At 32.5% G+C, this 23,679-nt stretch overlaps 1 protein-coding gene across 1 annotated transcript in view; it reads right to left on the bottom strand.

Moving 5' to 3' along the window:
- Nucleotides 1–22,985, bottom strand: part of LOC145295891 (uncharacterized) — a 163,690-nt gene extending 140,705 nt beyond the window's left edge. The window contains exon 1 of the mRNA XM_080141644.1: nucleotides 22,654–22,985. Within this exon, the coding sequence (XP_079997770.1) occupies nucleotides 22,654–22,895 (242 nt within the window). The 5' untranslated portion in view covers nucleotides 22,896–22,985. The remainder of the gene's footprint in view (nucleotides 1–22,653) is intronic.
- Nucleotides 22,986–23,679: the final 694 nt, after the last annotated feature.

Raw genomic sequence — 23,679 nt, 5'->3', positions numbered from 1 at the left:
TTCTACTAAATTCAATTTTCTAATTAAATATTTTTGATACCATTTAGAGAATTCCGTTTTATTTTATGCTATAGCATTATTTTCATTTAAATCTTCGATTAATAGTAAATAAAAAAATAATCGGATGTGTATTTATCAAATACATGTAAACTCAAGAAACACACAACTTAATCGTGAAGCAAATGACTTAAATTAGTTGCCCTCTTTCTATCTCTGATTCGTTTCGATACGTTCTCTTCGTTACTTCCTGAATCAAATAAGTTTTAACATGAAGGTTTGAACTCAAATTATTTTCGACAAATGAAAATCATTCCAAACTCAAATAAATAACACATCTATGTGAAAATAGTAAGCCAGTGCGAACTTATAAATTTCTATAACACCTGATCAATAAAATCAGTTTTATCAAGAATGGTCAAGTCAGTGTTCATTAAAGAAGATTCTAGAAAATCTGCTATACTACCTCATGGCATTAAGGGGGTGGGGCGAGGTGGCATGTCGGAAAGGACTCAATGACTCACGTCCCAACTTTTATCAACTCGCGCACGTCCATCCACGCACTAACAAGAATAAGGTAAACCAACGCACACACATACACGCTGCCAAATACTCACATGTATTACTAATACACGCATGTTCACACTATGAACATATTGACCTACACATTTCCAAGCCTTGTGAGTATTTACTGAAGTTTCTTTACCTAAATATGTGGTTGTACTATAAACATTCACTAACACGAAAATAACTTCTTATATTTTTATCTCTTGTATAAAACTGTTTTCTTATAAAATTTCGTTTACAAAACTGTTTATGTTTTAAGTAGCAGTTGCTACCCGGTGACCTTTCTACTCTTTCAATATTTCTTTTGTTTTCAATTTTATTATCGGGGCAGGTTTCTGTATGAACTTTTTCTTCCTTCTCTAAAACATAACTTTGTATCCAATTTATATTAACTATTGGTGTTGTTCTTGGGTATTTTGTCTGATAGTTTGATTAACATAGAGATGAAACAATTTGTGAAAGTCGCGAAACGAAGAAAACAGATGCGTTCAGTTTTACATATTAGGAAGCTCGTCATGTTTTACATTTTTTAATCGGATTTAAAAAATTGTTTTATTGTTTCATTTTTTGATTTCAATAAATATTCGATTAATAGCAAAGAAAAAATAATTGAATGTGTACTTATAAAAGTTTTTTTTACATAGGCGTCACCACTTATCAAGGCCGAAAGGCCACTCAAGGATAAGGGTTAAAGAGTGTACAGTAGTCAAAAGGACAATATAGTAATCGATAGTAATGGATGTTCGGTAAATTTGTTAACTTAGGTGTAACGGCTCATCAAGAACTTGTTTACGTTGGACTTGAAGACAACCATATTGTAGTCAGCTGGAAAGCAGGAAAACGGAAGACAATTCCACAGGCGTGCAGTTCTAAGAAAAAGGCTTTGATCATGGAATCTACGTTTAGGTTTAGGCACAGATAAAGAGTGGGGGGAAATTATTGATAGTGTTTTCAACTAAACGAGTGTTTCTTATGAAAGTTTGGTGAGGGGGGACCATAGATTGAAGCTCAGTCGAACACTTTCCATGAAAATAACGATAAAGCAAAGACAAACTCGCAACATCTCTTCTGTGAGATAGAGGTTGCAGCGAAGAAGAAAGGACATCTTCCACGAGGCTACAAAGTCTATTTTGAACTCTATCAAGGCAGAACAAGTCCTTTCTAGCAGCTCCTGCCCAGATGTGGCAACAGTATTCCATTCTTGGACGTACCTGGCTCTTATATAGATAGAAAATTGCATCAGCAGTGAGATATCTACTGGATCGATAGAAGGATCCGACCATTTTTCCAGCGGCCCTGGCAACAGATTTGATGTACGTATTCCATTTAAGATCAGGAGTAAAGGTCAAGCCCAGAAGCTTGTCAAAACTTGAGGCCTTCCCAAGACGAGAGCCATTCATTTTAATTGATGCCAGATGGGGATCAGAACGTTGATGATGTAAAGATAGAAGCTTGGTTTTAGATGCATTAAAAGTAACCAGCCACTCCTTTCCCCATTGTACAATGTGATCAAGATCAGAGGAGAGAGAATCGGAGAGAACTTGGTTGTTTACTGTCTTAGATGTGCTACCATAGATGGTAGTGTCATCAGCAAAAATGTCTACAAATGATATTAGGATGTGATTTGGAAGATCATTAATGTAGATCAGGAAAAGAGTTGGGCTCAGGATGGACCCCTGGGGAACTCCAGCATTAATACTGTGAGCTTCTGATTTTTGCCCATCAACTACTACTCTTATGAACCTATCAGAGAGAAATGATTTAATAATTGAGAAGAGATTTCCAGCTATACCATAGCTGGACATCTTGTGAAGTAAACCATTATGCCATACCCTATCAAAGGCCTTTGATATGTCAAGAGCAATTGCCTTAGAAATGTTGCCTCTGTCGAGAGATTCGCTAATCCTATGAGATATAACTTTAGTTACAACGTATAGGCAAGAAAAGACACACATACACGAAAGTTTTTACTTATAAAGAGATGGTGAAGAGCTTCCTGGAATTCGCGTTCAGCAGTAGAACCGACACAAATAAAAAGCTTTGTTGCTCCTATTTATTTGTCTCTCTACGATGGCAGAGTTAGGCATAAAGACGGCTTTTAATGTGGAGAAAATAAATAAAGAGGCATTCTTGGTCGAAACAAAAATTATCTCGATTTAGAATGATATCTTACTCACCGACCGAGGACAAAAATGAAGTGTAGTATCAGAACAGATGCTGCACTTTATTCGAAGTAAAGTTAGACACAAGGGTCTCTGTTAACGTGGGGAAAATCCAGCTCCTTATGAAAGAGGTACTTTAGATTGGAATAAAACTCATCCCAGGTTATAAGAATTACTCCTTAACCGAACGAGAACAGAGATAATGAAGTGTAGTGTCAGAACAGATACGACACTTTGCTCCTATCCCAAAGGTCCAAGTGCCAGTATTGTTATTTTAATGAGATTTTGACATTCGTTCAACCAAGATAAAATGACGTTTTCATGAGTTTTTTATAAACGATCTTGAAAAGCTTCCTCCTTTGCCCCTCATTGCTTTTCCGCTTTTGTCAGTTTAAACGCCAGAAAAAAAAGGTGCAAAACGAATACGAAAAGTCATAAAACGGAATTAAAAGCGATTAGGAAAAGCCATAAAATAGTTGTAAAAAATATGACACAAGATGGGAAACACGATGATGTAATAAAGATTATCTTATAGATAAATACTGCATTTATTTTTATAAAAAAGCTTACTTGCATCTCTTGTTTTAATGATTATTGCTATTCATTATATAAACTTCTTTTTATTCGTGCGCAATAAAACAGTATAAATTTTTCTTTTTCTTTTATTTACCTACTATTACGCAAGGAGTTACTGTTATTTTGATTATATATATATATATATATACATATATATATATATATATATATATATATATATATATGTATATACACATACATAGATATACACATACATGTATATACACACATACATATATGTATACATATATATACATACATATATATACATATGTATATAAATATATATGCATACACACACATATATATATGCATTCATATATATACATACATATATATACATGCATATATATGCATACATATATATTTACATACATATATATATAAATATATATACATATATATATACATATATGTACATACATATATATACATACATACATACATGCATGCATACATATATACAGGGTGGTCAAAAAGTCAGGTAACATGTTAAAGGTAGAAAAACAATATGATCCATTATAATCTCTATTCGTTTAATATTATTTGTTTAAATATTTGAGTGTAACATATAAACTACCCCTCCTGATTTCTGGCTTTGGGGCTATGTAAAGGATAGCGTTTATGGCAAGAAGCCTGATACAATAGCGCCTTTAAAGTTATTTATTGAAGAAGCGATTGCGCGGATATCAGCTGACATGATTACACGTGTTACACAATCAGTGGTTAATCGCTTCCAGCGATTGATAGAGAGAAATGGACGACAATTAACAAAATAAACATATTTCATGTTTGTTTCATTTTATATTTCAATGTATGGTACTTAAATATACGTGTATTGCTAATATCGTTTTTCTTTAAAATGTTACCTGACTTTTTGACCACCCTGTATATACATATATATATATATACATACATACATATATATATGATGATTGCAACGTCTTGCTAGACGAGTGCCACTCCCTCGGACACTTAAAGTCCATGACCCCAAATGCTTGAGGGAGTATCTATACAAAGATTATGTTACTGAATCTTAGTTTTATACGACAGCTAAATCTCTCTCTCGGTTCAAAATGTTGAGATCCAGCAACAAGAAATAGCAAGATAGCCAGCAACAAATTAAACTGCAGACCAGCTTAATGCTAGTACTGGTATCCCGCTTTATGGTTTTTTAAATATGAGATTTGCTTCTCCTGGAAAGGTTACCTTCACCACGGCTTACGGGAGCCCTCTTCGCCCCAACACATATATACATACACACAAATATACACGGTGCTAGTTGGCCGCTGACCCCGAAAAATCCTTCAGGGAGACTAGCCGCCCTCCTCACCAAACAAGTCTGGTGGGGGAACTAGTTTACTCGCCGGTTACCCAACCATGAGGCAGGTAATACTGAGTTACATGGTACAAATAGCATATGACATGATGAGTGTTGGCTGAAGAAAGCTTGATATGGATATCTTAAACGGTCCTAATTATCGGGCTTGAAACCGACGGTACCAATGTAACTTGTCTTATCTAACAACTTTCTGTACACAAAACAAGGCAGATGTATCTTTTAATGGTTCGCCTTCTAAAAGTCGTACGTATCATCGTCAATGCATTCATTGGGATGGTACATCTGCCTTACTTAAAAACCGAAACGATCGTACAATTTTTAGATTTTGTTTGTTCTTCCTTATGAAACCGATATTTAATTTTAATTATAAATTATCAATCATCTTACTCTCTCTCTCTCTCTCTCTCTTTATATATATATATATGTATATATATATATATATATATAAAATAAAAATTACAATTAAATTTACCAAAATGATCGAAGATGATAAAACTAAAGTATATTATAAATATTAAAGAATATGTTTTTAACTATTTCAAAGTGTTTTTTAACATGTTTTAACTGTTTGCTCTTTTCCCGGTGGAAGCATGATACATCCAGAACAGAGTCGTTAAAGGACCCGTCCCGCTCGAAAACTAATTAAACTACGGTTGTTATTGGTGGCCACTGCTATCCATGGAAAAGAGCGGACACTGGCGGCCGTAGCTCAAATGAAATCTGTCTTTCACTGTCGGGGATTGTTTTTCAATGGCAGCTAGTGGAGCCACTGTCTGTGATTATCAGCATTGATGGTTACTGGCGATTAGTGTTTGTTTGGAGCGATATCCTGAAGGTACTGGCTGACTCTAAAAGAAGCATTTAAGAGAAAAACAATACGTCATTATTCGTTATGTCTTAATTAGTATAACCTAAAAAAAAAAAAAAAACTATGAAAAATGGTGCATTAGAAAAATAAGTAAAAACAGAAGTTTTCGAAGTTAGAAATTCTAACCGTATATTAACTCTTTAGATTCAGCGAAATCATGCATTTTACCGATGACATATATTTTGTTTTGTGCTATCCGCGTTCTCCGCTTGTAGGCTATCAAAATGAGAACAGAAAGTATTATCCTAATAAATTAGTTAATGTGTAAAATTAGATGTGTAAAGGGGAAACATAAGCAACTATTATTTATTAAGCCCTAACTGATATAATACCGGTCAACAACTACTAGTATATTGTTTACATTTGACGACGACGAAGAAAAAGAAAGAAATAAGAATGTAGAAAATATATCTACTACTAGATGCTATACTTATGTTTGTGTGTGTTTCGTCTTAATAGAAAAGCTAAACAGTCATTAGTTACATACAATGGGCGGAAAATTCGTTTGCTGTTATTGTTATATGTTGGAAATTAAGTGTGTATTAACTGAAATTGATACTGTGCGTATTAGTATTTGTTCTAGTGACGCCATATTGTAATATACTGAAGTGTTCGTTTAGAATGCTCTAATTCCGGAATAAGAGATTTAGCGGGTAACAAAGCAGAGGCAGCGGACTTTCCCAAGGGAGACTTTATTATTTTTTATTCTACTATAGGAAAGCTAATGGTATATTCGTGTATGTATGAACAAGTTACGGTCGGTGTAAGCATAGAATCCATGGAACATGTAGACTTCTTCTCTGTGTCGACTGGTGGTAGTGGTAGGTCTAAATATTTAGAGGGAAAAGTAGATGACCCTACTTTAGCGATGTTGCGACTGTGATCGTGTTGCTCCTAGGATGTAATGTAGTATTTTATCATCACGATTGAATGTGTCTGTAAAGGTGTTCAAAAGCTACATGATAGTGGCTATTAGCTTACCGGTATTGAATTTGTATGTGGCATCTGTTGTTGCAAACCTAAAATACCCTTTCCAATATATATATATATATATATATTTGATTAATTTCATACTTATATAGCGTGAAAATGTCTTCCTCAGTTTTTACCGAAATTTGGCCTACAATAAACAATAATTATTAGTTTAAAATAGACTAAGATATTCTATATATAATTATTTTTGTACATTGTAACCAAAAAGAAATCCTCACAATTGTGAGGTAGTAAACTACAGCTGGATTAATTAAGATTTTGACGAAAAGAGGGAGGAGGCTAATGGGGCGATAATTTAATTGTTCAGTTCTTTCGCCAGAATTATTGTAAACTGGTACCACAGAAGCAGTTTACCAATAGTCAGGAAAACAAGATTTCTTTAAGCATTTGTAAAAAAGTTTGGAGATAACAGGAACAACCTCAGCGGAGCATATTTTTTTTTAAATAGTACAGTCGGGATGATATCAGGTTCACATATTTTTGAGATGTCTATGTTTTTTTATGATATGTACTTGTGATTTTCAGATCATCTAGTGTGGTTTCTGTCCACAAAGGAAAATCTGAGAGCGAGTAATTTGCTGGTCCAAAGCAAGTTAGCCTTCTCAGTTACCGTGCAAACAACTTCAAGATTGTTGGATAGTGGGAGAATTGTTGATTGCCCATTATTTACTAATCTGTTATAGATTTTCCAGAAATCGCGAGTTGCTAAATTATGTGCTTCAATGCGTTTTCTGGTGGTTCCAATATATTCTCCCTCAGCTGCGGATATTTCATTCTTACAATTACTTGTAGTTTCTAAAAACTTTTGTTTATTTGTACTGAACTTATGTTGGATAAATCTGCAGTATGCATGCTGTCTTTGAGCAATAGCGGCTGCGCAAGTAGAAGTAAACCACTGGGGAGAGTGGAGTTTGCTATAAAACTTCTGTGTAGGAACATGAACTTCAATTATATCTTTGACCTCTTCAGTGATCTCATTTGCGCATTGTTCCGCAGGAAGAGAAAAGATATTTCCCCATAGAGCAATCTGGTGCGATACCCGATGGCTTCCTAGTCAGCCTGAATATCACAACAAAGATGAGGATAGTAGCCCGAATAATCTACGTACAAAACTTGTTGCTCTACTGATATAAAATTTAACGGGTCATATTTGAACCCAAATGAAAGGGATTTATGTTAAATAAAATTACTTTTAAACTCCCAAATGTTGCTTTTCTTAAAACAAGAAAGAAAATTTGGCAACGTGACATTTTAAAATGTTTTCATAATTAGGAAAGCGAAACTGGAAGCGAGCAATTAAACGCATTAAAAATAATTCGCATAATTTCAAGGGCCTACATCTTTTTCGAACTGACAATTAACGTCTTAAAATCATCTTTTTGTTATTTGTAACATCTATATTAATAAAGGTATGAGACAGCTTCTCTTGTGACTATAATAAAGAGAAATGTGTATTTATTTACATATATATCCGTTCTGTTACACAAATGTCTATGTTGGTAAATAAGGGAAAAAGAGGACTAAATCTATTTCCGCAACGAAGCGTTCTTTTCTTTTCCTTGTCTACTTTCTACACTGATATATAATTTTTTTCTGATTTTTTAAAAAAATTTATTTACAAACATTCCAGTTTTATATGCCGATGCAGTGGACTGGGCTGACTTTGTCTAATAGATTGAGGGTACCTGATTGACAGTTTCCAGGCTGCTGTTTCCGACTGATAGTACAGAAGCCCTAATTCTTTGGTAGCGCTTTGAGCGGCTGCTCCATCAACAGTTGTATAATATCGGGGTGTTTGTAGTGCCATGTCGTGCATGGAAACGGACCCTGCACTCGTCCCTGGTGGGCTTTCCTGAGGCCACAATCCTGTGGGCGAGGACAGCTGATGGTCTACTTGTATTGCATGTCTGATATTCTGCACAACCACTTGTCCAACACCTCCCTCACTCTCCCTAACTGATATGAACAAACATCTTGCTACTCAACTCCCTTCATAATGCTTCTGCAAATTATGTCCCTGATAGTAGCCTCCTACTTCAAAGTGGTACTGTGCCTTGTTTGGGGTGAAAATCGATTAAAGAAAGAGACATTTTCTTTCTTTCGTTCTTATGGGAGCGACATATGTTCTTTTTTCACTTCACTTTGATATTTAAAAAAAATCGGAAACATTTTCTTTGAACCCCAATTATCAAAACAAGAAAATTAAAAAATATATTCAACAGTTTTTTTTTTTTTAATTTTGGTCATCAGAAAAGGTTGGCTAGTTTCAAATCACAATAGTTAAATCTCGAATGATCCTATTGAGATTCTAAAAACAAAAAAAGATTAGAAAGACTTACATCAAAAATCAAATAGCAAGACAGAACCCCACATATACTACCGCCGTTGTAAATGACTTCGGACAGAAATCCTCGATTAAATCAAGGAGGTGGGGGGTTCTTTTTTAGTCTTCGGGTTTCAGAAATGATAATAATATACAGCGTCCAAAAATTAATCATTTTTTATCCTATAATTTATGTTTCAAAATAAATAGTTAATTTTAGGATTTTTTAAGTAGTCCAATATTTTTGCTTTCCCAATTATTTGTGTCAATTACTACTAGCGGCACCTGTGGAAATTCCACAAGGGACACATTCCTATGTAATATATTGATGTTGGCATTCTGTAGATGTTCAGTGTAAATGGAGACGCTCCGATATTATTGTAGATCTTTTGCTAAAACTGCAAAAATATTAATCAAAGCTAGCAGGGACGCCCGGCGTAGCCCGGTCATAAAATAGGCTTAAATATGATATTTTAATTCTTGCAAATTTCCTAAATATTATTATAAAGTTAGTGTTCTATCGATTTTTATATATTATAAAGTTGCGATTTCAACAATAAAAAATATCCATATGACTTGGGTGCATCAGCTTGAATCGAAACCGAAATAAAACTTCGAGTTTCTTCAGTTATAATCGAAACCGAAACCAAAACTTATGAATAATTCTGGTAAAATTATTTGTAAATAAAATAAATGACTTGAGTGCCATCAGCTATAATCGAAACCGAAATTGAAACCAAAACTTACGAAGAATTCTTGGTAAAATTATCTATATATTTATAAAAATGAAAATGTCTGTCTGTCTGTGTGTGTCTGTGTACATTTCTCTACAAAATAACTCTGTCAATTTTCGGTCTAGAGACCCGAGATTTGACATAAGGAATATTGAGATTTGGGAAAATCTTTTTAATTGTTTTTTGGTCAGAAACTGTGTTGTCAAGGGGTCAAAGTTCAACGATTTGACCTTCAAAAACTCTACCAAACTCATCGGCCAATTTTGGGTCTAAACACTTGAAATTTTAAATGTAGATTACTTGGATATGGATCAAACTTTTCAATTTGATTTGAACCCCCCCCCTCCTCTCAAAAATGTTAATGGGTCCAAATTGGAGTCAAAGTTTAAAAAATTACCTCTGCGGTCTCTAACAAATTACTCAGCCAATTTTGCGTTTAAACATTTGAAATTTTACATAAAGGGTATTCAGAGATAGAACAAGTTTTTAATCGGCTTGGATCGAAAATTTGAGCGGCTAAGGGGTCAAAGTTCAAAAGATTTGTCCTGTGCGTTCTCTAGCAAACTACTCAGCCCATTTTGGGTCTAAACATTTGAAATTTATACATAACAGGTATTCAGACATACGGCAAGTATTTTAATCAGTTTTGGGGCGAAAATTTTGTTTTACAAAAGGTCAAAGTTGAAAGAGTTTACCTTTTCAGATTTTACCAAATCCCCCCTTCAATTGTGGGTTTAAAGACTTTAAATTTTAGATGTAGGTAAATTGGACATGGGTAAAACTTTGTATTTTGATTTGAAACAAAAATAATAAATGTTAAGGGGTCAAAATTGGGGTCAAATTTAAAAACATTTGACCTCTGCAGTCTCTACGAAATTTTTATCCAAACATTTGAAACAGTACATAAAGTATTCACACATAGTGTCCGAGCAAAGCCGGGCTGCACTACTAGTTTATAACAAAATAAATGACGTGAGTGCCAGAACTTATGAAGAATTCTTGGTAAAATTATTTATGACAAGAAATTGAAGTCCATAACAATTAAACGACTTGGATGTAAGCGTGACCCCAAAATAAATAAATAGCACACAAGCTAACGTATAAATATATAGATCAGTAACAAGTCATAGAAATATTTGGAAAATACCTCGTCTACAATAAACTTGCAGGGAGACCCAATGTTGCTCGGGACTGAATGAGAATCAACGAATATTCTACACGTCTACTACGACGAAATCACCCATTTTTCAATCAAATCGATTGATTGCCTGCTCTAGTCGGGGACCCACCGCGGTGCACCGGTAAGAAGCTTCACATGCCTCTCCGCAATTTCATGCGTTGTAGCTTACTTTTGATTTTATAAAATTATTTTTTATATAATGGCGTGAATTAAAATTTAAAATACAAAAGTCAAGTATCTTAGTTCAATTGTGCTCTTAACAAAAATATTCAATTAGAACGCGCCCTTGTCTCCCCGATGAACCGCTTGCGGATTTTATACGCCATGCCATTCTGCTAGGTACGTGTAAAACGAATGTCGATGCTCAAAATGTATAAGAATTTTTACCCCCCCCCCACTTACTTGAAAATTCACCAAAAATCAGTTAATAACCAATTTTAATTAAATTTTCAGTATTTATCAAATAATGATCACGGAATCCTTGAGTGGCCTATCGGCCTTGATAATGTGTTGATGCCTATGAAAAAAAAAAAAGAAAAAGTCCAATGTGAACAAGTTCTAATTGAATCGTCCCCCTAAGTAATCCAAGTTACAAAATTCCCACTGTTTACTATGCTAAAATCACAATGACTAATGTATACCTATTAACCCTTATCCTCGAGTGGCCTCTGGGCCTTGATAAGTGGTGACACCCATGTAAAAAAAAAAATGTATATAATGAACGCATTATTTTTATTTAAATCTTAGTGAAGTGCATTATTTTGTTTAAACGAAAAATACCCTTACTAAAGTTATTGTTTTCAGTAGTAAAAAAAATGAATGAATTTATTTTTGCTTTGTTTTTAATGAAAATAAAACATCGTAAATTAAAACAATTAAAAAAATATTTAATTTTTACAAGAACATTACGAAAAATGCCACTACAGTCCGTATTAATGAATTCGATATAAGTCGAAGAAAAATTCATTTCTCGAACTACTGATATTATCATTGAATTAAATATTGTTTATTTAATATTTTGACACACAAAATTATAATTGCAAAAAAATATTTCTACTTGTTTTTTTTTAATTACAGGTTTCGCATAATTTTTATATGTACGATTTTAATTTTTTCCTTTGCTTGCATGAATATGAAACTTTCAGCATAACATAATTTTTATATAATCTTGAAAAATAATTTAAAAATTTAATTTAAAAACAGGAACATAGAAAAATAATTAAATTAAAAAATGGTAAAAATGATACAAACGTTCAGGATATGAATGTACGGATGCGCGTCTAGGGGGAAAAAAAGAAAACTAGTACCTCCTCCCTCCTTTGAATTACATGACGTCATTTTCAGAGAGCCTGTCGACTGGCTTAAATTTTGGTTTTCCGTATAATCCGTGTTTACAAAACTTCCGTTTGTTGCGATTCTACGAAAGGCAGAATCCCTCGCATGTTGAGTTAATCAAGCTATTTTTTGTGCAAACAAGTTTTTTTTTAATTATTTAATTCAATATCTTAGGACATTGTTTTACTATTTATCTTTGAAATAGACCCAGAAAATTAATATTTATCTTTTAAGGATTTTTACAATTAATTTATTTAACTTCAAAATTTAGCTGAATTGGTTAGCTCGCTGTGAAAACATTTTTCATAACTTTTTTTTTCACATGTACAAATATTTTTTTTCCTTTAGGAAATTAACTTTAGTCTTTAATCTTTCAAATACAATCAAAAAGTAGTCAGAAACCTACAAAAAAATTTGATAAATCGGCTTTCAAAACTATGTCCCCCTATCTTTACTCGTTCATTTTTGCCAGTACCTATATTCTGCTTATGCGGTAATAAAACTTCGCAAATACACTTGTGATGTTAGACTGTATAAGGGTGTAAACTTTGATCAAAATCGGACTGCCGCTTCTTTAATCGGACTTTTTCGATTATCGATTTTCTGATGCAAAACCAATCTCAGAAGACTTCCAGACATAAAGTACATTTGTGTGAAATTTCTAAAACAAAATCGGCCCAGCCTAGGAAACGAACTCACACACTCCCAGACACACCCGCAAACAAAGTGACGTTTATATATAAATAAACTATTAAAATTAACCATCTATTTTGAAATATAAATTAGCATAAAATCGCTGGTTAATTTTTAGATATTCGTATGAGAAAGAGACTGCTGACGTAGTTCTATGATTTATATGAGTATCACTGCGAACACTAGCGGAACATATTTGTTTTTCCGTCGTTTTCGACAGAGAGTGTACGTTAGTGTTTCTAATGGTAATACTCGTGCCCATCTTAAACTTAGAATGGTAGATAACGCGTCGAAATACGCACAGGCAATAAACTAAATCGGGTTTCTTCCTGGTTTATCCAAAATTAAGTGTGTTTCCTACCTATATAATCCTGTATACAAAAGACAAACATTCGTTGGTGTAAGATGGAAATATTTACATATAATCATTCATGTACTGAGTGGTGACTGTGGCTAAATGGCTAACGACACGGACTGATAACTTGGGTGTGCTAAGTTCGAATCCAGTCCATTCCACTTTCACTTCACAAGTGTTCCTTCCTGTAAATACCCGATGTCTTTCTAACTAGAAAAAAAGAGGCCTTAGAAAAACTAGGTATGTTGGAACATCTACAGAAGAGCATGGCAAGAATAAATATTTACACAGATCTGCAAAACCGCTTGGAGGATTTATTAACCGAATTTATAACGCCTGGATTTATAGCCGAGAAAATTATGTCAAACTTAAAATAATTCTGTAAAATGTGTTTCAACAAACGTCACTTTCTCCTCTTTTTCTATTTCATAAATTCTGATAATTATAATTACGAGATAAGAGTTGCATGAAAAATCTCACACTCTGCTCCTGTAATCTTTGGAAAACATTTTTTTATTCATTTCCAAAGTTTTCTACTCGTGACATGTACCCCATTGCACACATGTCAGTAGGCACATAGGAAAGGTTTAAAGGTTACCAATTTTCTTTTTTGATAGTGAAAGCAGAAACCACATATTATCGCATTATTTGTACCCAAATTATTTTGATCTACTAGAGTAATAATAAGGCTAAATACATCAATTTATAGAAACCATAATATATATATATATGTATATATAATGTCCATATATATATAGTAAGTCCTGATATATTTCATATATATATATATATATATATATATATATATATATATATATATATATATATATATATATATATATATATCCGATATATTTCATATCCCGATATATTTCATATATATATAAAATTTTAGTCATTCAATGAATTTAAAAATTTATGACGTGAAATGTTCCAGTTTCAGATCAAAAGATTTTTATTATTCTATATAAGACAAAGAATACATTAGAAATATTTGAACGCATAAATAAATATTTCTAAAATATTTCTAATGTATTCATTGTCTTATATAGAATAATACAAATAATATAATAAAAATCTTTTGATCTAAAACTCAAACATTTCACGTCATAAATGTTTAAATTCATTGAATGACTAAAATTTGATTTATTTGCTCTATCTTGTATATCTTGCAATTCTTATTTAGGTGGGATAAGACTTATAGAATACTAGCAGGGCTACCCGGCGTTGCTCGGGACCGTATAAACAATGAAAAAACAAAAGCAGATATTGAACATATGTTTTATTCTTAGGGGCGAGGAATCTTTCATCTCAAGTTTTAGCGTTACAAACAAACATTTGTCTTTTATATATATAGATAATGACAGGTTTTTTTGGGGGCCCCCCTCGAAGATAACTGATCAGTTGACCAACTTCTAGTGGTCCGTTTGACGTGAAATTTCGATATTTGTCATCCGGGTGATGGGGCTTCGATATGATACCAAATTTGTCAAGTTTGGTTCCGTCTTTCAAAAGTTTTAGCGTTACAAACAAACATACATACACACAGACGTTTGGCTTTTATATATATAGATTACTGCCAATAATATCTTGTAAATCTTATAATCACAGGTTTCCACACCAGCTGATTGTTAGATACTTTTATTCTGAAGTATATATATATCTATAATATAAAGCTGAACGTCTTTGTGTGTGTGTCTGGTCACGAATAGGCTCCTCTATCGTTGACTATTTTAAAAAACTGATCACATATAATGATAGATATATCGAGATACAGGAATGGGTATGTTTGATCTGGCATAATGATGATTCATTAAAATTGTGGGGTCTGTGTACGCGCCTGGTCCATAAAGTATGGAAATAAAAAATTTATAAATTAAAAAAAAAATGTTTACAAGTATTTTTGATATAGATGTACATAAGAATACTTTGATAAGTATGTTTTAACTTAAATAGGGATGGTATAATAAAATTGTGGGGTCTGCGTTCGTGCCTGGCCTCCATAGAATGGAAATAGGCACAGACTTTAATAAAGACTTTTCATATCTATCTGCGTAAGTATTCTTTGATAATTATGTTTCAGTTTGAAGAAATATGGTATAATAAAATTATGGGGTGTCCGTTCGCGCCTGATCTCTATAGAATGGAAATATGTCACAAAGTTTAACAAGGTTTTTTAATATAGATCCACAGAATATTGTGATAAGTGTTTCAGTGTGAACAGGTATGGTATAATAAATTATGGGGTTTATCTATTTTATTTTTACTTTCGTCATATTTTGCATTGGTTTTGATACCTTCAAATTCGAAGCTATCTCTTTACAATCCTTCCATTTCATAACCTATCATACTTTCATAAATCAGAGTCCATTTTCTGTAGGCTGCTTTTGAACCCAGTCAACGACGGGTATTTTTCTTAGTATATATATATATATATATATATATTAGGCATATATAATATGCATGCATAATATATATATAACTAACTGTATCTGGCCACACATTGCTGTGGCTCGGTTTGTTTAAACCGAAATACAATATAAATAAAAATGTATTGTAAATTTACTGAGTGTATATATATATATATATATATATATATATATATATATATATATATATATATATATATTATTTCACTAAAAGTTGCATACATTTATCATTTTGCAATTGTTTTAACAACAAAAGTTCTATTTTTTGAAAAGACGCACACAAACAAATACATACATGAACTATAATAAGTTTTTTTGTTCTCAATACAATATTTTAAGATTTGTTCATGTTTAAAGCAAACGCTCAGCGAATTGTGAAGTACAAAACGTACACACAAGACAGTAACGACCTAAGCATGAAACGAACTTGACGATGTGACAAGTAATATGTCAGTTACGTATGTTATATTGTACTTTTAGTAAACTTTTGTTTATGAGGCGTAGTATTAGATTCCAGAATATGAGAATTATTAGAGCGGAGCCAATCAGAATGGCCGGCATTTAAGAAGGAGACGTTTTTATTTATGATCGGAAATCGGAAAGATTATGTTATGTTAATGCATTTTTGGGCCAGTTACGATCAGTTTAACACACTCTCTGGAAAATGTTAAATTTTTCCTGGTGACAACTGGTAGCAGTGTTCCCGTAAAGATGTTGCGATTGTGATAGCCTTGCTCATCGGACGCAGTGTAGCATTTATTATAATGACTGAATGTGTCTATAATGGTGTTCAACAGCTACACAAGATAGTGGCTATTAGGCTAGATGTATTGATTTTATATGTGGCATATAGTTTAGTCCAGAGGGGAATTTCTGCAGTCTTTTAATTGTATAGGAGATTAAATAAGTTAAAATGTTATTAAACTGTAAAATTAATAAATGTTCAAAAGAGGTCAATACTTAAGTAGAGATTTTATAAGACAAATAGATAAGCATCAGAAAAATCCCTAAGATGACGTCAGATATTCAATATTATACTTCACACACACACACACACACACACACACACACACACACACGCACACGCGTGCGCATATATATATATATATATATATATATATATATATATATATATGACAAAGAAAATTAAAACTGTAGGAGGACATAAAAAACTGAGAAAATTATATTTGTATTATATTGCTCGGTCCCATTTGACTAGAGTTCGACTTCTCTTTTGGCTACTGCACTGTCTGAAAAAAAAAAAACAATTTTCATTTTTTCAGCCGTTTTGAAAACTTTTAAATCGGATTATATGCATCGTCACGCTGGACTTATTTTAACTCTCTAAAGAACTATTTTCGCATTTCAGATCAAGTTGAGAGAATTTTCATGCAAGCTGAAATATTATGCGTGGTTTGTTTTAATATTTTTTTTTACATATCCAACATTTTTTGCACTTCTTTTTTTGGCAATTTATTACTACAATAGATTGCGGTTTCACTTAATGCCATAACTAGCAAATTCTAGCATTGCTACAAATATAGTTTGCTCATTTCTTTATGTCCTCTGATGAGAAGAATAACAAGAATAGCATTCTTTGAAATTCCGCGGAATCAGGACTTTGTGAATTGTTTTTTGGAGTATTTAATCCAACAATAAATTTTGATTGTAAATGTCAGCTTACAGTTTTAATTTTCTTTCTTTTATAATAAGCTCTACTCTTTATTGTGTATTGAGCTTTTTTATTCGGTTGGGATTAAATTATCTATATATGAATACTGTTATTTATATTAATTTGAAGTTTATCATTGCGTATATCAGGTAAACACTACACCCCTTTTGATTTCATTAATATATATAAATAAATATATATATATATATATATATATATATATATATATATATATATATATATATATACACACAGTGTGAACCAAAAGTTGACAGCATTTTGAATAGGTTTATGTATCAGTTATATTAATGCAATTCTTTATTATAATTATTACCCTAACCTGTCCATCTACTTTTGGCTCCCCCGTTATATATATATATATATATATATATATATATATATATATATATATATATATATATATATATATATATATATATAAGTTATGAAAATATATACTGCTATTTAAGCTACACAGAATATTCTGCGTTTTATCCTTGTAAGAATTCATCAAGCTTATGCGAAAAGTTGTGGTTATCGCGCATTTTTATATAATTTGATGGTATGTAGTTTTCTAGTAAGAAAATCAGCTTCTTAGTTGTAATTGTGCCCATCCTAATCAACCAATGGTCGGGCACTTACAGAACAAATGTACAGTATTTATTTTTTTTTATTGTTATTGTCTGTTTTAAAATTATTTATGTATAGCTATCCTAGAGCAAAGTTTATCCTGTGCACACAGTTGTTCGCTATTTCTCTCATACAGTTTAATAGATGATTGCGTTCTTTAAAGAATAGGATAGCGATTTTCTCATTCAGGCATAATGTACATGGATCCTACTACTTGTCTTACTATTTTCCATTTGCTTATCAGCGAATGTCCACTTTTTTGAGTTTTCAGTATTTCTTTGCTAGTGTTGTTTTAATTCAGTGTTTTTTTTGTTATTGAATGTGCTTTTACTGTCATAATATCTGGTTTTGAAATCTAAGAGAGATAAATGCAACTGTATATCCCGCACACTCTTCCTACTTCAAAATAAATGTCTAACCAAAAGTATAGTTTCCCAAGCCACAATATTTGCCAAAGTAAACCTGAATAACAATAAATATTACGTATAAATAAAGAAAAAAAGAAAAAAAGAAAGAAAATAAAATAAAAAATAAAATAAACATATATATTAATGTAATAAATAATTTTATAAATAAATAATAGCATAATATTTGAAATATAAACTAAAACACAAAGTAACATTCAAATTATATAAGACTTCTGCCTAGTTGTGATTAATGAAATGTAATCATGCTAACTTGGTGGGTTAAATAAAAGGGTTCCGTTCTAAATTCAGTGCAGATTCCTGAGTTCGAAAGAAAGATTCCAGAATTCGATACGGTACATCTGAAGAAGACCGGAGGTTACATCGACCGTAACGTTGTGTGTAAATAACATTCAATATAAGACAGTAATCTGAAGAATCCCCCAAAATATAAATAATTTAGGTGACAGAAATCGACTTTTTTGCCACTTCTATTAAATATTTATTAAGATAACGTGTGTATTTTATGAAGTAACGAATGAAAAATTGATTTTTTTTATATAAAAAAGAAATGAAAGAAATTATTCGATGAATGTGGGTCTCACTTCTCAATCTAAGAAACGAAATTGTCGGCGTAGTTTTGTTTTTAAAAGGAGAGAAAAGTTACATTTTTTAAAATAAAAGTTACATTTTTTTAAATAAAAGTTACATTTTTTTAAATAAAAATGTGAAAGTTACATTTAATTATTTTGGCAGCATCTCAAATAATTGAGCTAAATTATTAAAAAAATGTAAATAATTTGGCGACATTAACGTTTAAATCTTTTTATTATTATTATCAGTATTTATTTTTGTTGTTGTTGTTGTTATTCTTCTTCTTCTTCTTCTTATTATTATTATTATTATTATTATTATTAGTAGTAGTAGTAGTAGTGGTAGTAGTAGTAGTAGTGTTATTGGACATAAAATATTTGAGAACTTTTCAAAACTTTCGTCAGGAATTTCTAAACTTTTTAAAGACTGAGACGGTTTTATATTCAACAGCTCAAAGACTTTCAAATTCCTACCAAAGGATCACGAATTAATGCATTCGCCTTCATTGTACAACTATACGCAAATAATTAAAATAAAATAAATGAATAAAAATGAATAAATAAAATGGCTTACTTCATTAGGAAGAAACTCAAGTGCATTTTGACAGATTTAATTTCATACTCTAAATTATTGGTTTAAAAACAATCCAATTATTTTATGCTTCTGGATTTTTTTATTAATAAAAAATTGTATATCATATTCCAATAAAAAAAAAGATAAAATTAAATATTTGCAGCCATTTAATTTTTCTATATAAGGCATTTGGCCTTCTGTAGAAAGGGCTTCCGGGGCCCCTCAGCTGCTTCACTCACGGGGCACCACGGCTCAATGGAGTTCACTTTGAGAGAGCTTGATTTACGTTAATCGAACAATTTATCTCATTTTAAGTGTTATCTACACAACGTTTCGGTTGATGTGACCTCTGACCTTTGTCTGGTGTAAAGGTCGCCATGTTTTGGCAGGAAAAAAGAGGGTAGCTATGCACTGGTGATTTTTACACCTGGCGAAGGTCGGAAGTTACATATAGCAATAAATTAATCTCTTTTCAAAGGGAGAAGGTAATGCTCGGGAGGGTCGACCTTCCAGAACTGCATATGACTAGAGACAGGGAACAAGCCATCTTCAACAATGGCCTTGATTCTGTTGGCTTTGGTGCCAAGGGTAGCAAAACACAGCTGATATATGTGTCTGTCCAAGGATGCAATAAAAAACTAAGCCCTATGTCAAGAGCAAACACGTTTTTTTCTAATAAAATGTTGCGGGTAATTCAATTCGATATTATGATTATTCATATATAAATATATCATTGTGGAGGTCTGCGTTCGCGCCGGACACCCATAAGTAGCACAACGTCTTAAAAGTAATAGAAATTAACAAAAGAAGAGAATAAAATTGTAATATGGGGTTCAGGGCTGGAAGTTGGAGCACACAAGCGGTTTTTAATTCATTCGTAAGATCTATCAACAAAACAATAACAAACACTTTTATATATTGACTAAAATCATTATATAAAAATTCGATTAACACTGTAAAAAAACATGCGTTTCTGTTTATTTGTCTCTTTATCAAGTTAGGCAAAAGGTCGTTTTTATGCGGGATTTATACAACTTCTTCTAAAGGAGCATTCTAGATATAACGAAAATATTTTTAAAATGTCTCAGTCAAGAAAGATTTCTCCTCTTCTGACCAAGGACAAAACAAATGCTATACTGGTATTAACTTGAGCGTGTCCTTCATGTGTATGGATCCTTTACCCGTAAAATTTTACTAGAAAAAAATTTGTTTGCTCTTTACATAGGGCTTAGTTTTTTATTGCATCCTTGGACAGAAACATATATCAGCTGTGTTTGTCTCCCATCGGCACCAAAAGCTAACAAATCTAGGCCGTGTGTATGTGTGTATGTGTGTGTGTGTGTGTGTGTGTGTGTGTGTGTGTGTGTGTGTGTGTGTGTGCGTGTGCGTGTGTGTTTTCCGGGACTACGTCACTTACACTTTTTTTATATTAACCGATTATTTTATTTATTGAAATAAAAATGAAAGCAAATTTTCTAAATATTTTTTTTAGAAAAAAACAAACAAACAAACATAATGATTGCGCAACTAAATCCGCCACAACGACAACGCATATCAATTTCTAGTCTGTAATTTTAATCCTTTATTTATAAGAATAACATATTAGATGTAAAGTTCGAAATTTGAAAGAACTTTTGAAGTATTTAAACTGTTGAATGGAAAACTATTTCTGATTTTAGAATTCTCAACAAATCCTCATTGAAAGTTTAGAAAGTTATTTATATCTAATAATTGGTAATTTATAAAGATCGCAGTCAAGGAAGAACGCGAGAAAAACTATGTTTAGCATTAAAAGTAGTTTAATTTTTTTGTTTTGGTTAAATATTATTAAATTATATTATTATTAATAAATAGTATAAGGAATCATTTCAAGTAAAAAATTCAAGTTTCGTTGTCAGATAAACATGGCATCAGTTCAAATTCGGTGCCCATTTTCTTTCGCTTTGGCTTCTTCGCATAACGGTGACACTTTTCAAGCGTATCTTTCTTAATTTTAGATGCATAATGCTAACTGGATTTTTAATGGAAATGATTTCTAATTTTATATAAACAAAACAAAAACATAAAACTACTTTTAATGCCTAAACAGATTTTTCTTTCGCATTCTTCCATTACGAAAATCTTTATAATTTATTCAATAATTTTATCAATAGAAATAACAATAAAAAAAGTGTATTAACAAAAATAGTTATAATATTATAACAGTTTGATCCAATTAATAAGTTGATACAAAATACAATATTAATTAAATTTATCTTTCAAAATCATCTGCGTCCCTGACTGTACATCACGCAGAAGTTTAAATGTAACGTGAGCACATATCTTGCTGCTCAACTCCCTACATAATGCCGATGTAGACATGGTTCTAGATAGTAACCCCTTACGTCCAAGTGGAATTGTACTTTCTCTTGGTGTGAATAAGAGTTAAAAAAATGTAATATAATAATAATTTGGTGAAAAATAGGATGTAGTTTAAAGGAGAGAGAGAGAGGGAGAGGGGGAGAGAGAGAGGCGGGGGGGGAAGAAAGAGAGAGGGGGTGCACAAAAATGAAAGTAAAAAAGACCCCCGGGCAATGGCGAGTAGATATAGACAACGAAATAAAAGAAAAAAAAAATGGTGGTTAAAGCTATGCAAACGAACCCTTTATGTTTCTGAATTTCTTGGATGAGGATTGATTATTTCGTGCATAAAAAAAGCAAAAAAAGTTGAATTCTTCGGACTACTATTCTCATCTTGTGTTATTTCCACAACGTTTCGGTCGGTGTAACCTTCGACCTTATAGAAATAAAATAGGTTTAAGGCTCCTAAAATTCACACTAGAATTGTCCGCAAGGATCCGTGGCGTAGTGGATAAAGTACTTGTTAAATTCAGTTGTAAAGTAACACTTTTCTAGAGGTTGAAGGTTGCGTTCGAAATTCTGTGCAAATTCCCGAGTTCGACAGAGATTCCCGAGTTCGAAGAAAGATTCCAGAGTTCGACAGAAAAATTCATGGGCTCGACAAGATGCACCTGAAGAAAGTCGGAGGCTACATCGACCGAAATATTGTGAAAATGATACTCAAGACGACAACAGTAGTCCGAGTCCGATAAATCAAACAATAAGAACTATGTAAAAAAAACCCTGTTCGAAAATGAACATTTCAGAGAGTGAGATTTTTCGAGTACGAAAACAAAACAAAATAAATGATAAATAAAGGTTTAAGTAAAACTGCAATAATACTTACTTCATTAAAATTATTTCGGATTTTCCTTGGAGTAATACTGCAGCCATAGTTTGTTGTTTTTGCGCTCCGTTATTTCGCGTTACCGATGCCTTTTTGTAGGACTGAAAGACAAAAGAACGAACCTCATTTAATACTGGCCTCCCCCCCCCACACACACACACCTCTCGCATCATTCTTTCCTTTTTCTTTATCGCTTTTATTTCCTCGACTTTCCCTTCGGCTTTTTTTTTTATAACTATCATGTGTGTGCGCGTAGTTTGTATCAGACGTAACTTCACCTTAATTTGACCCACGCTTAGTTTTTTTCTCTCTCCCTCTCTCTCTGATTATTCGCGTTGCCGCGATAAGAAAAAGAAAGAACACGTTTACAACTTACGATATGCCCTGCTCGTTTTGAGGCCTCGTTAACCCCCTCCCTTCCTCACATATGTGTTATTTGGCCTGCTATTCTCATCTTGGTTGTTATTTGCCATAACCTTTGACTCGACATAACCTCCGACCTTCTTCAGATGCAAATTTTCAAACTTAGCTATCTTTACGTGAAATTCGGGAACCTGTACGGAATTTAGAACTGGACCCTTTAATAAATCCATTCTCGCTTCATCATTCCTAACCAGATGTTCATTTTTATAATTCACTGCAGGCGAGGATTGAGCCGTCAGCCTCCAGAGGATTGTCAATTAGAATTGATGGTTAATCAACGCTTTTAACAATTGTGCCATGAGTTCTATTTTCCACAATAATCCTGCTTTTTATTTTATTTTTTATTCATTTCTTTCTTGCTTCTCTTTCTCATATTTTTCTCTTTTTTAAATTTTTAATTCTTCACATAAAATTTCTGGCGGATACATAGGACACGTTCTTTTCCTCACCACCCCCAACTGCCCTACAAACGCACTATTCTGTAAATTTATCGTGTATTTCCTATCCAGGATTTTCCCTTACCAACAAAGTGTTGATCATTTTTTTTTTAAAATGACCTCTTCCCTGTTGACTGTGATATGTTGGTAGTCTTGTGAAGTTCTA

This window comes from Euprymna scolopes, chromosome 16, assembly GCF_053919585.1.
Source record: "Euprymna scolopes isolate OS-2025 chromosome 16, ASM5391958v1, whole genome shotgun sequence".
Lineage (NCBI taxonomy): Eukaryota > Metazoa > Mollusca > Cephalopoda > Sepiida > Sepiolidae > Euprymna > Euprymna scolopes.
This window is presented reverse-complemented; position numbering and strand designations above follow the sequence as displayed.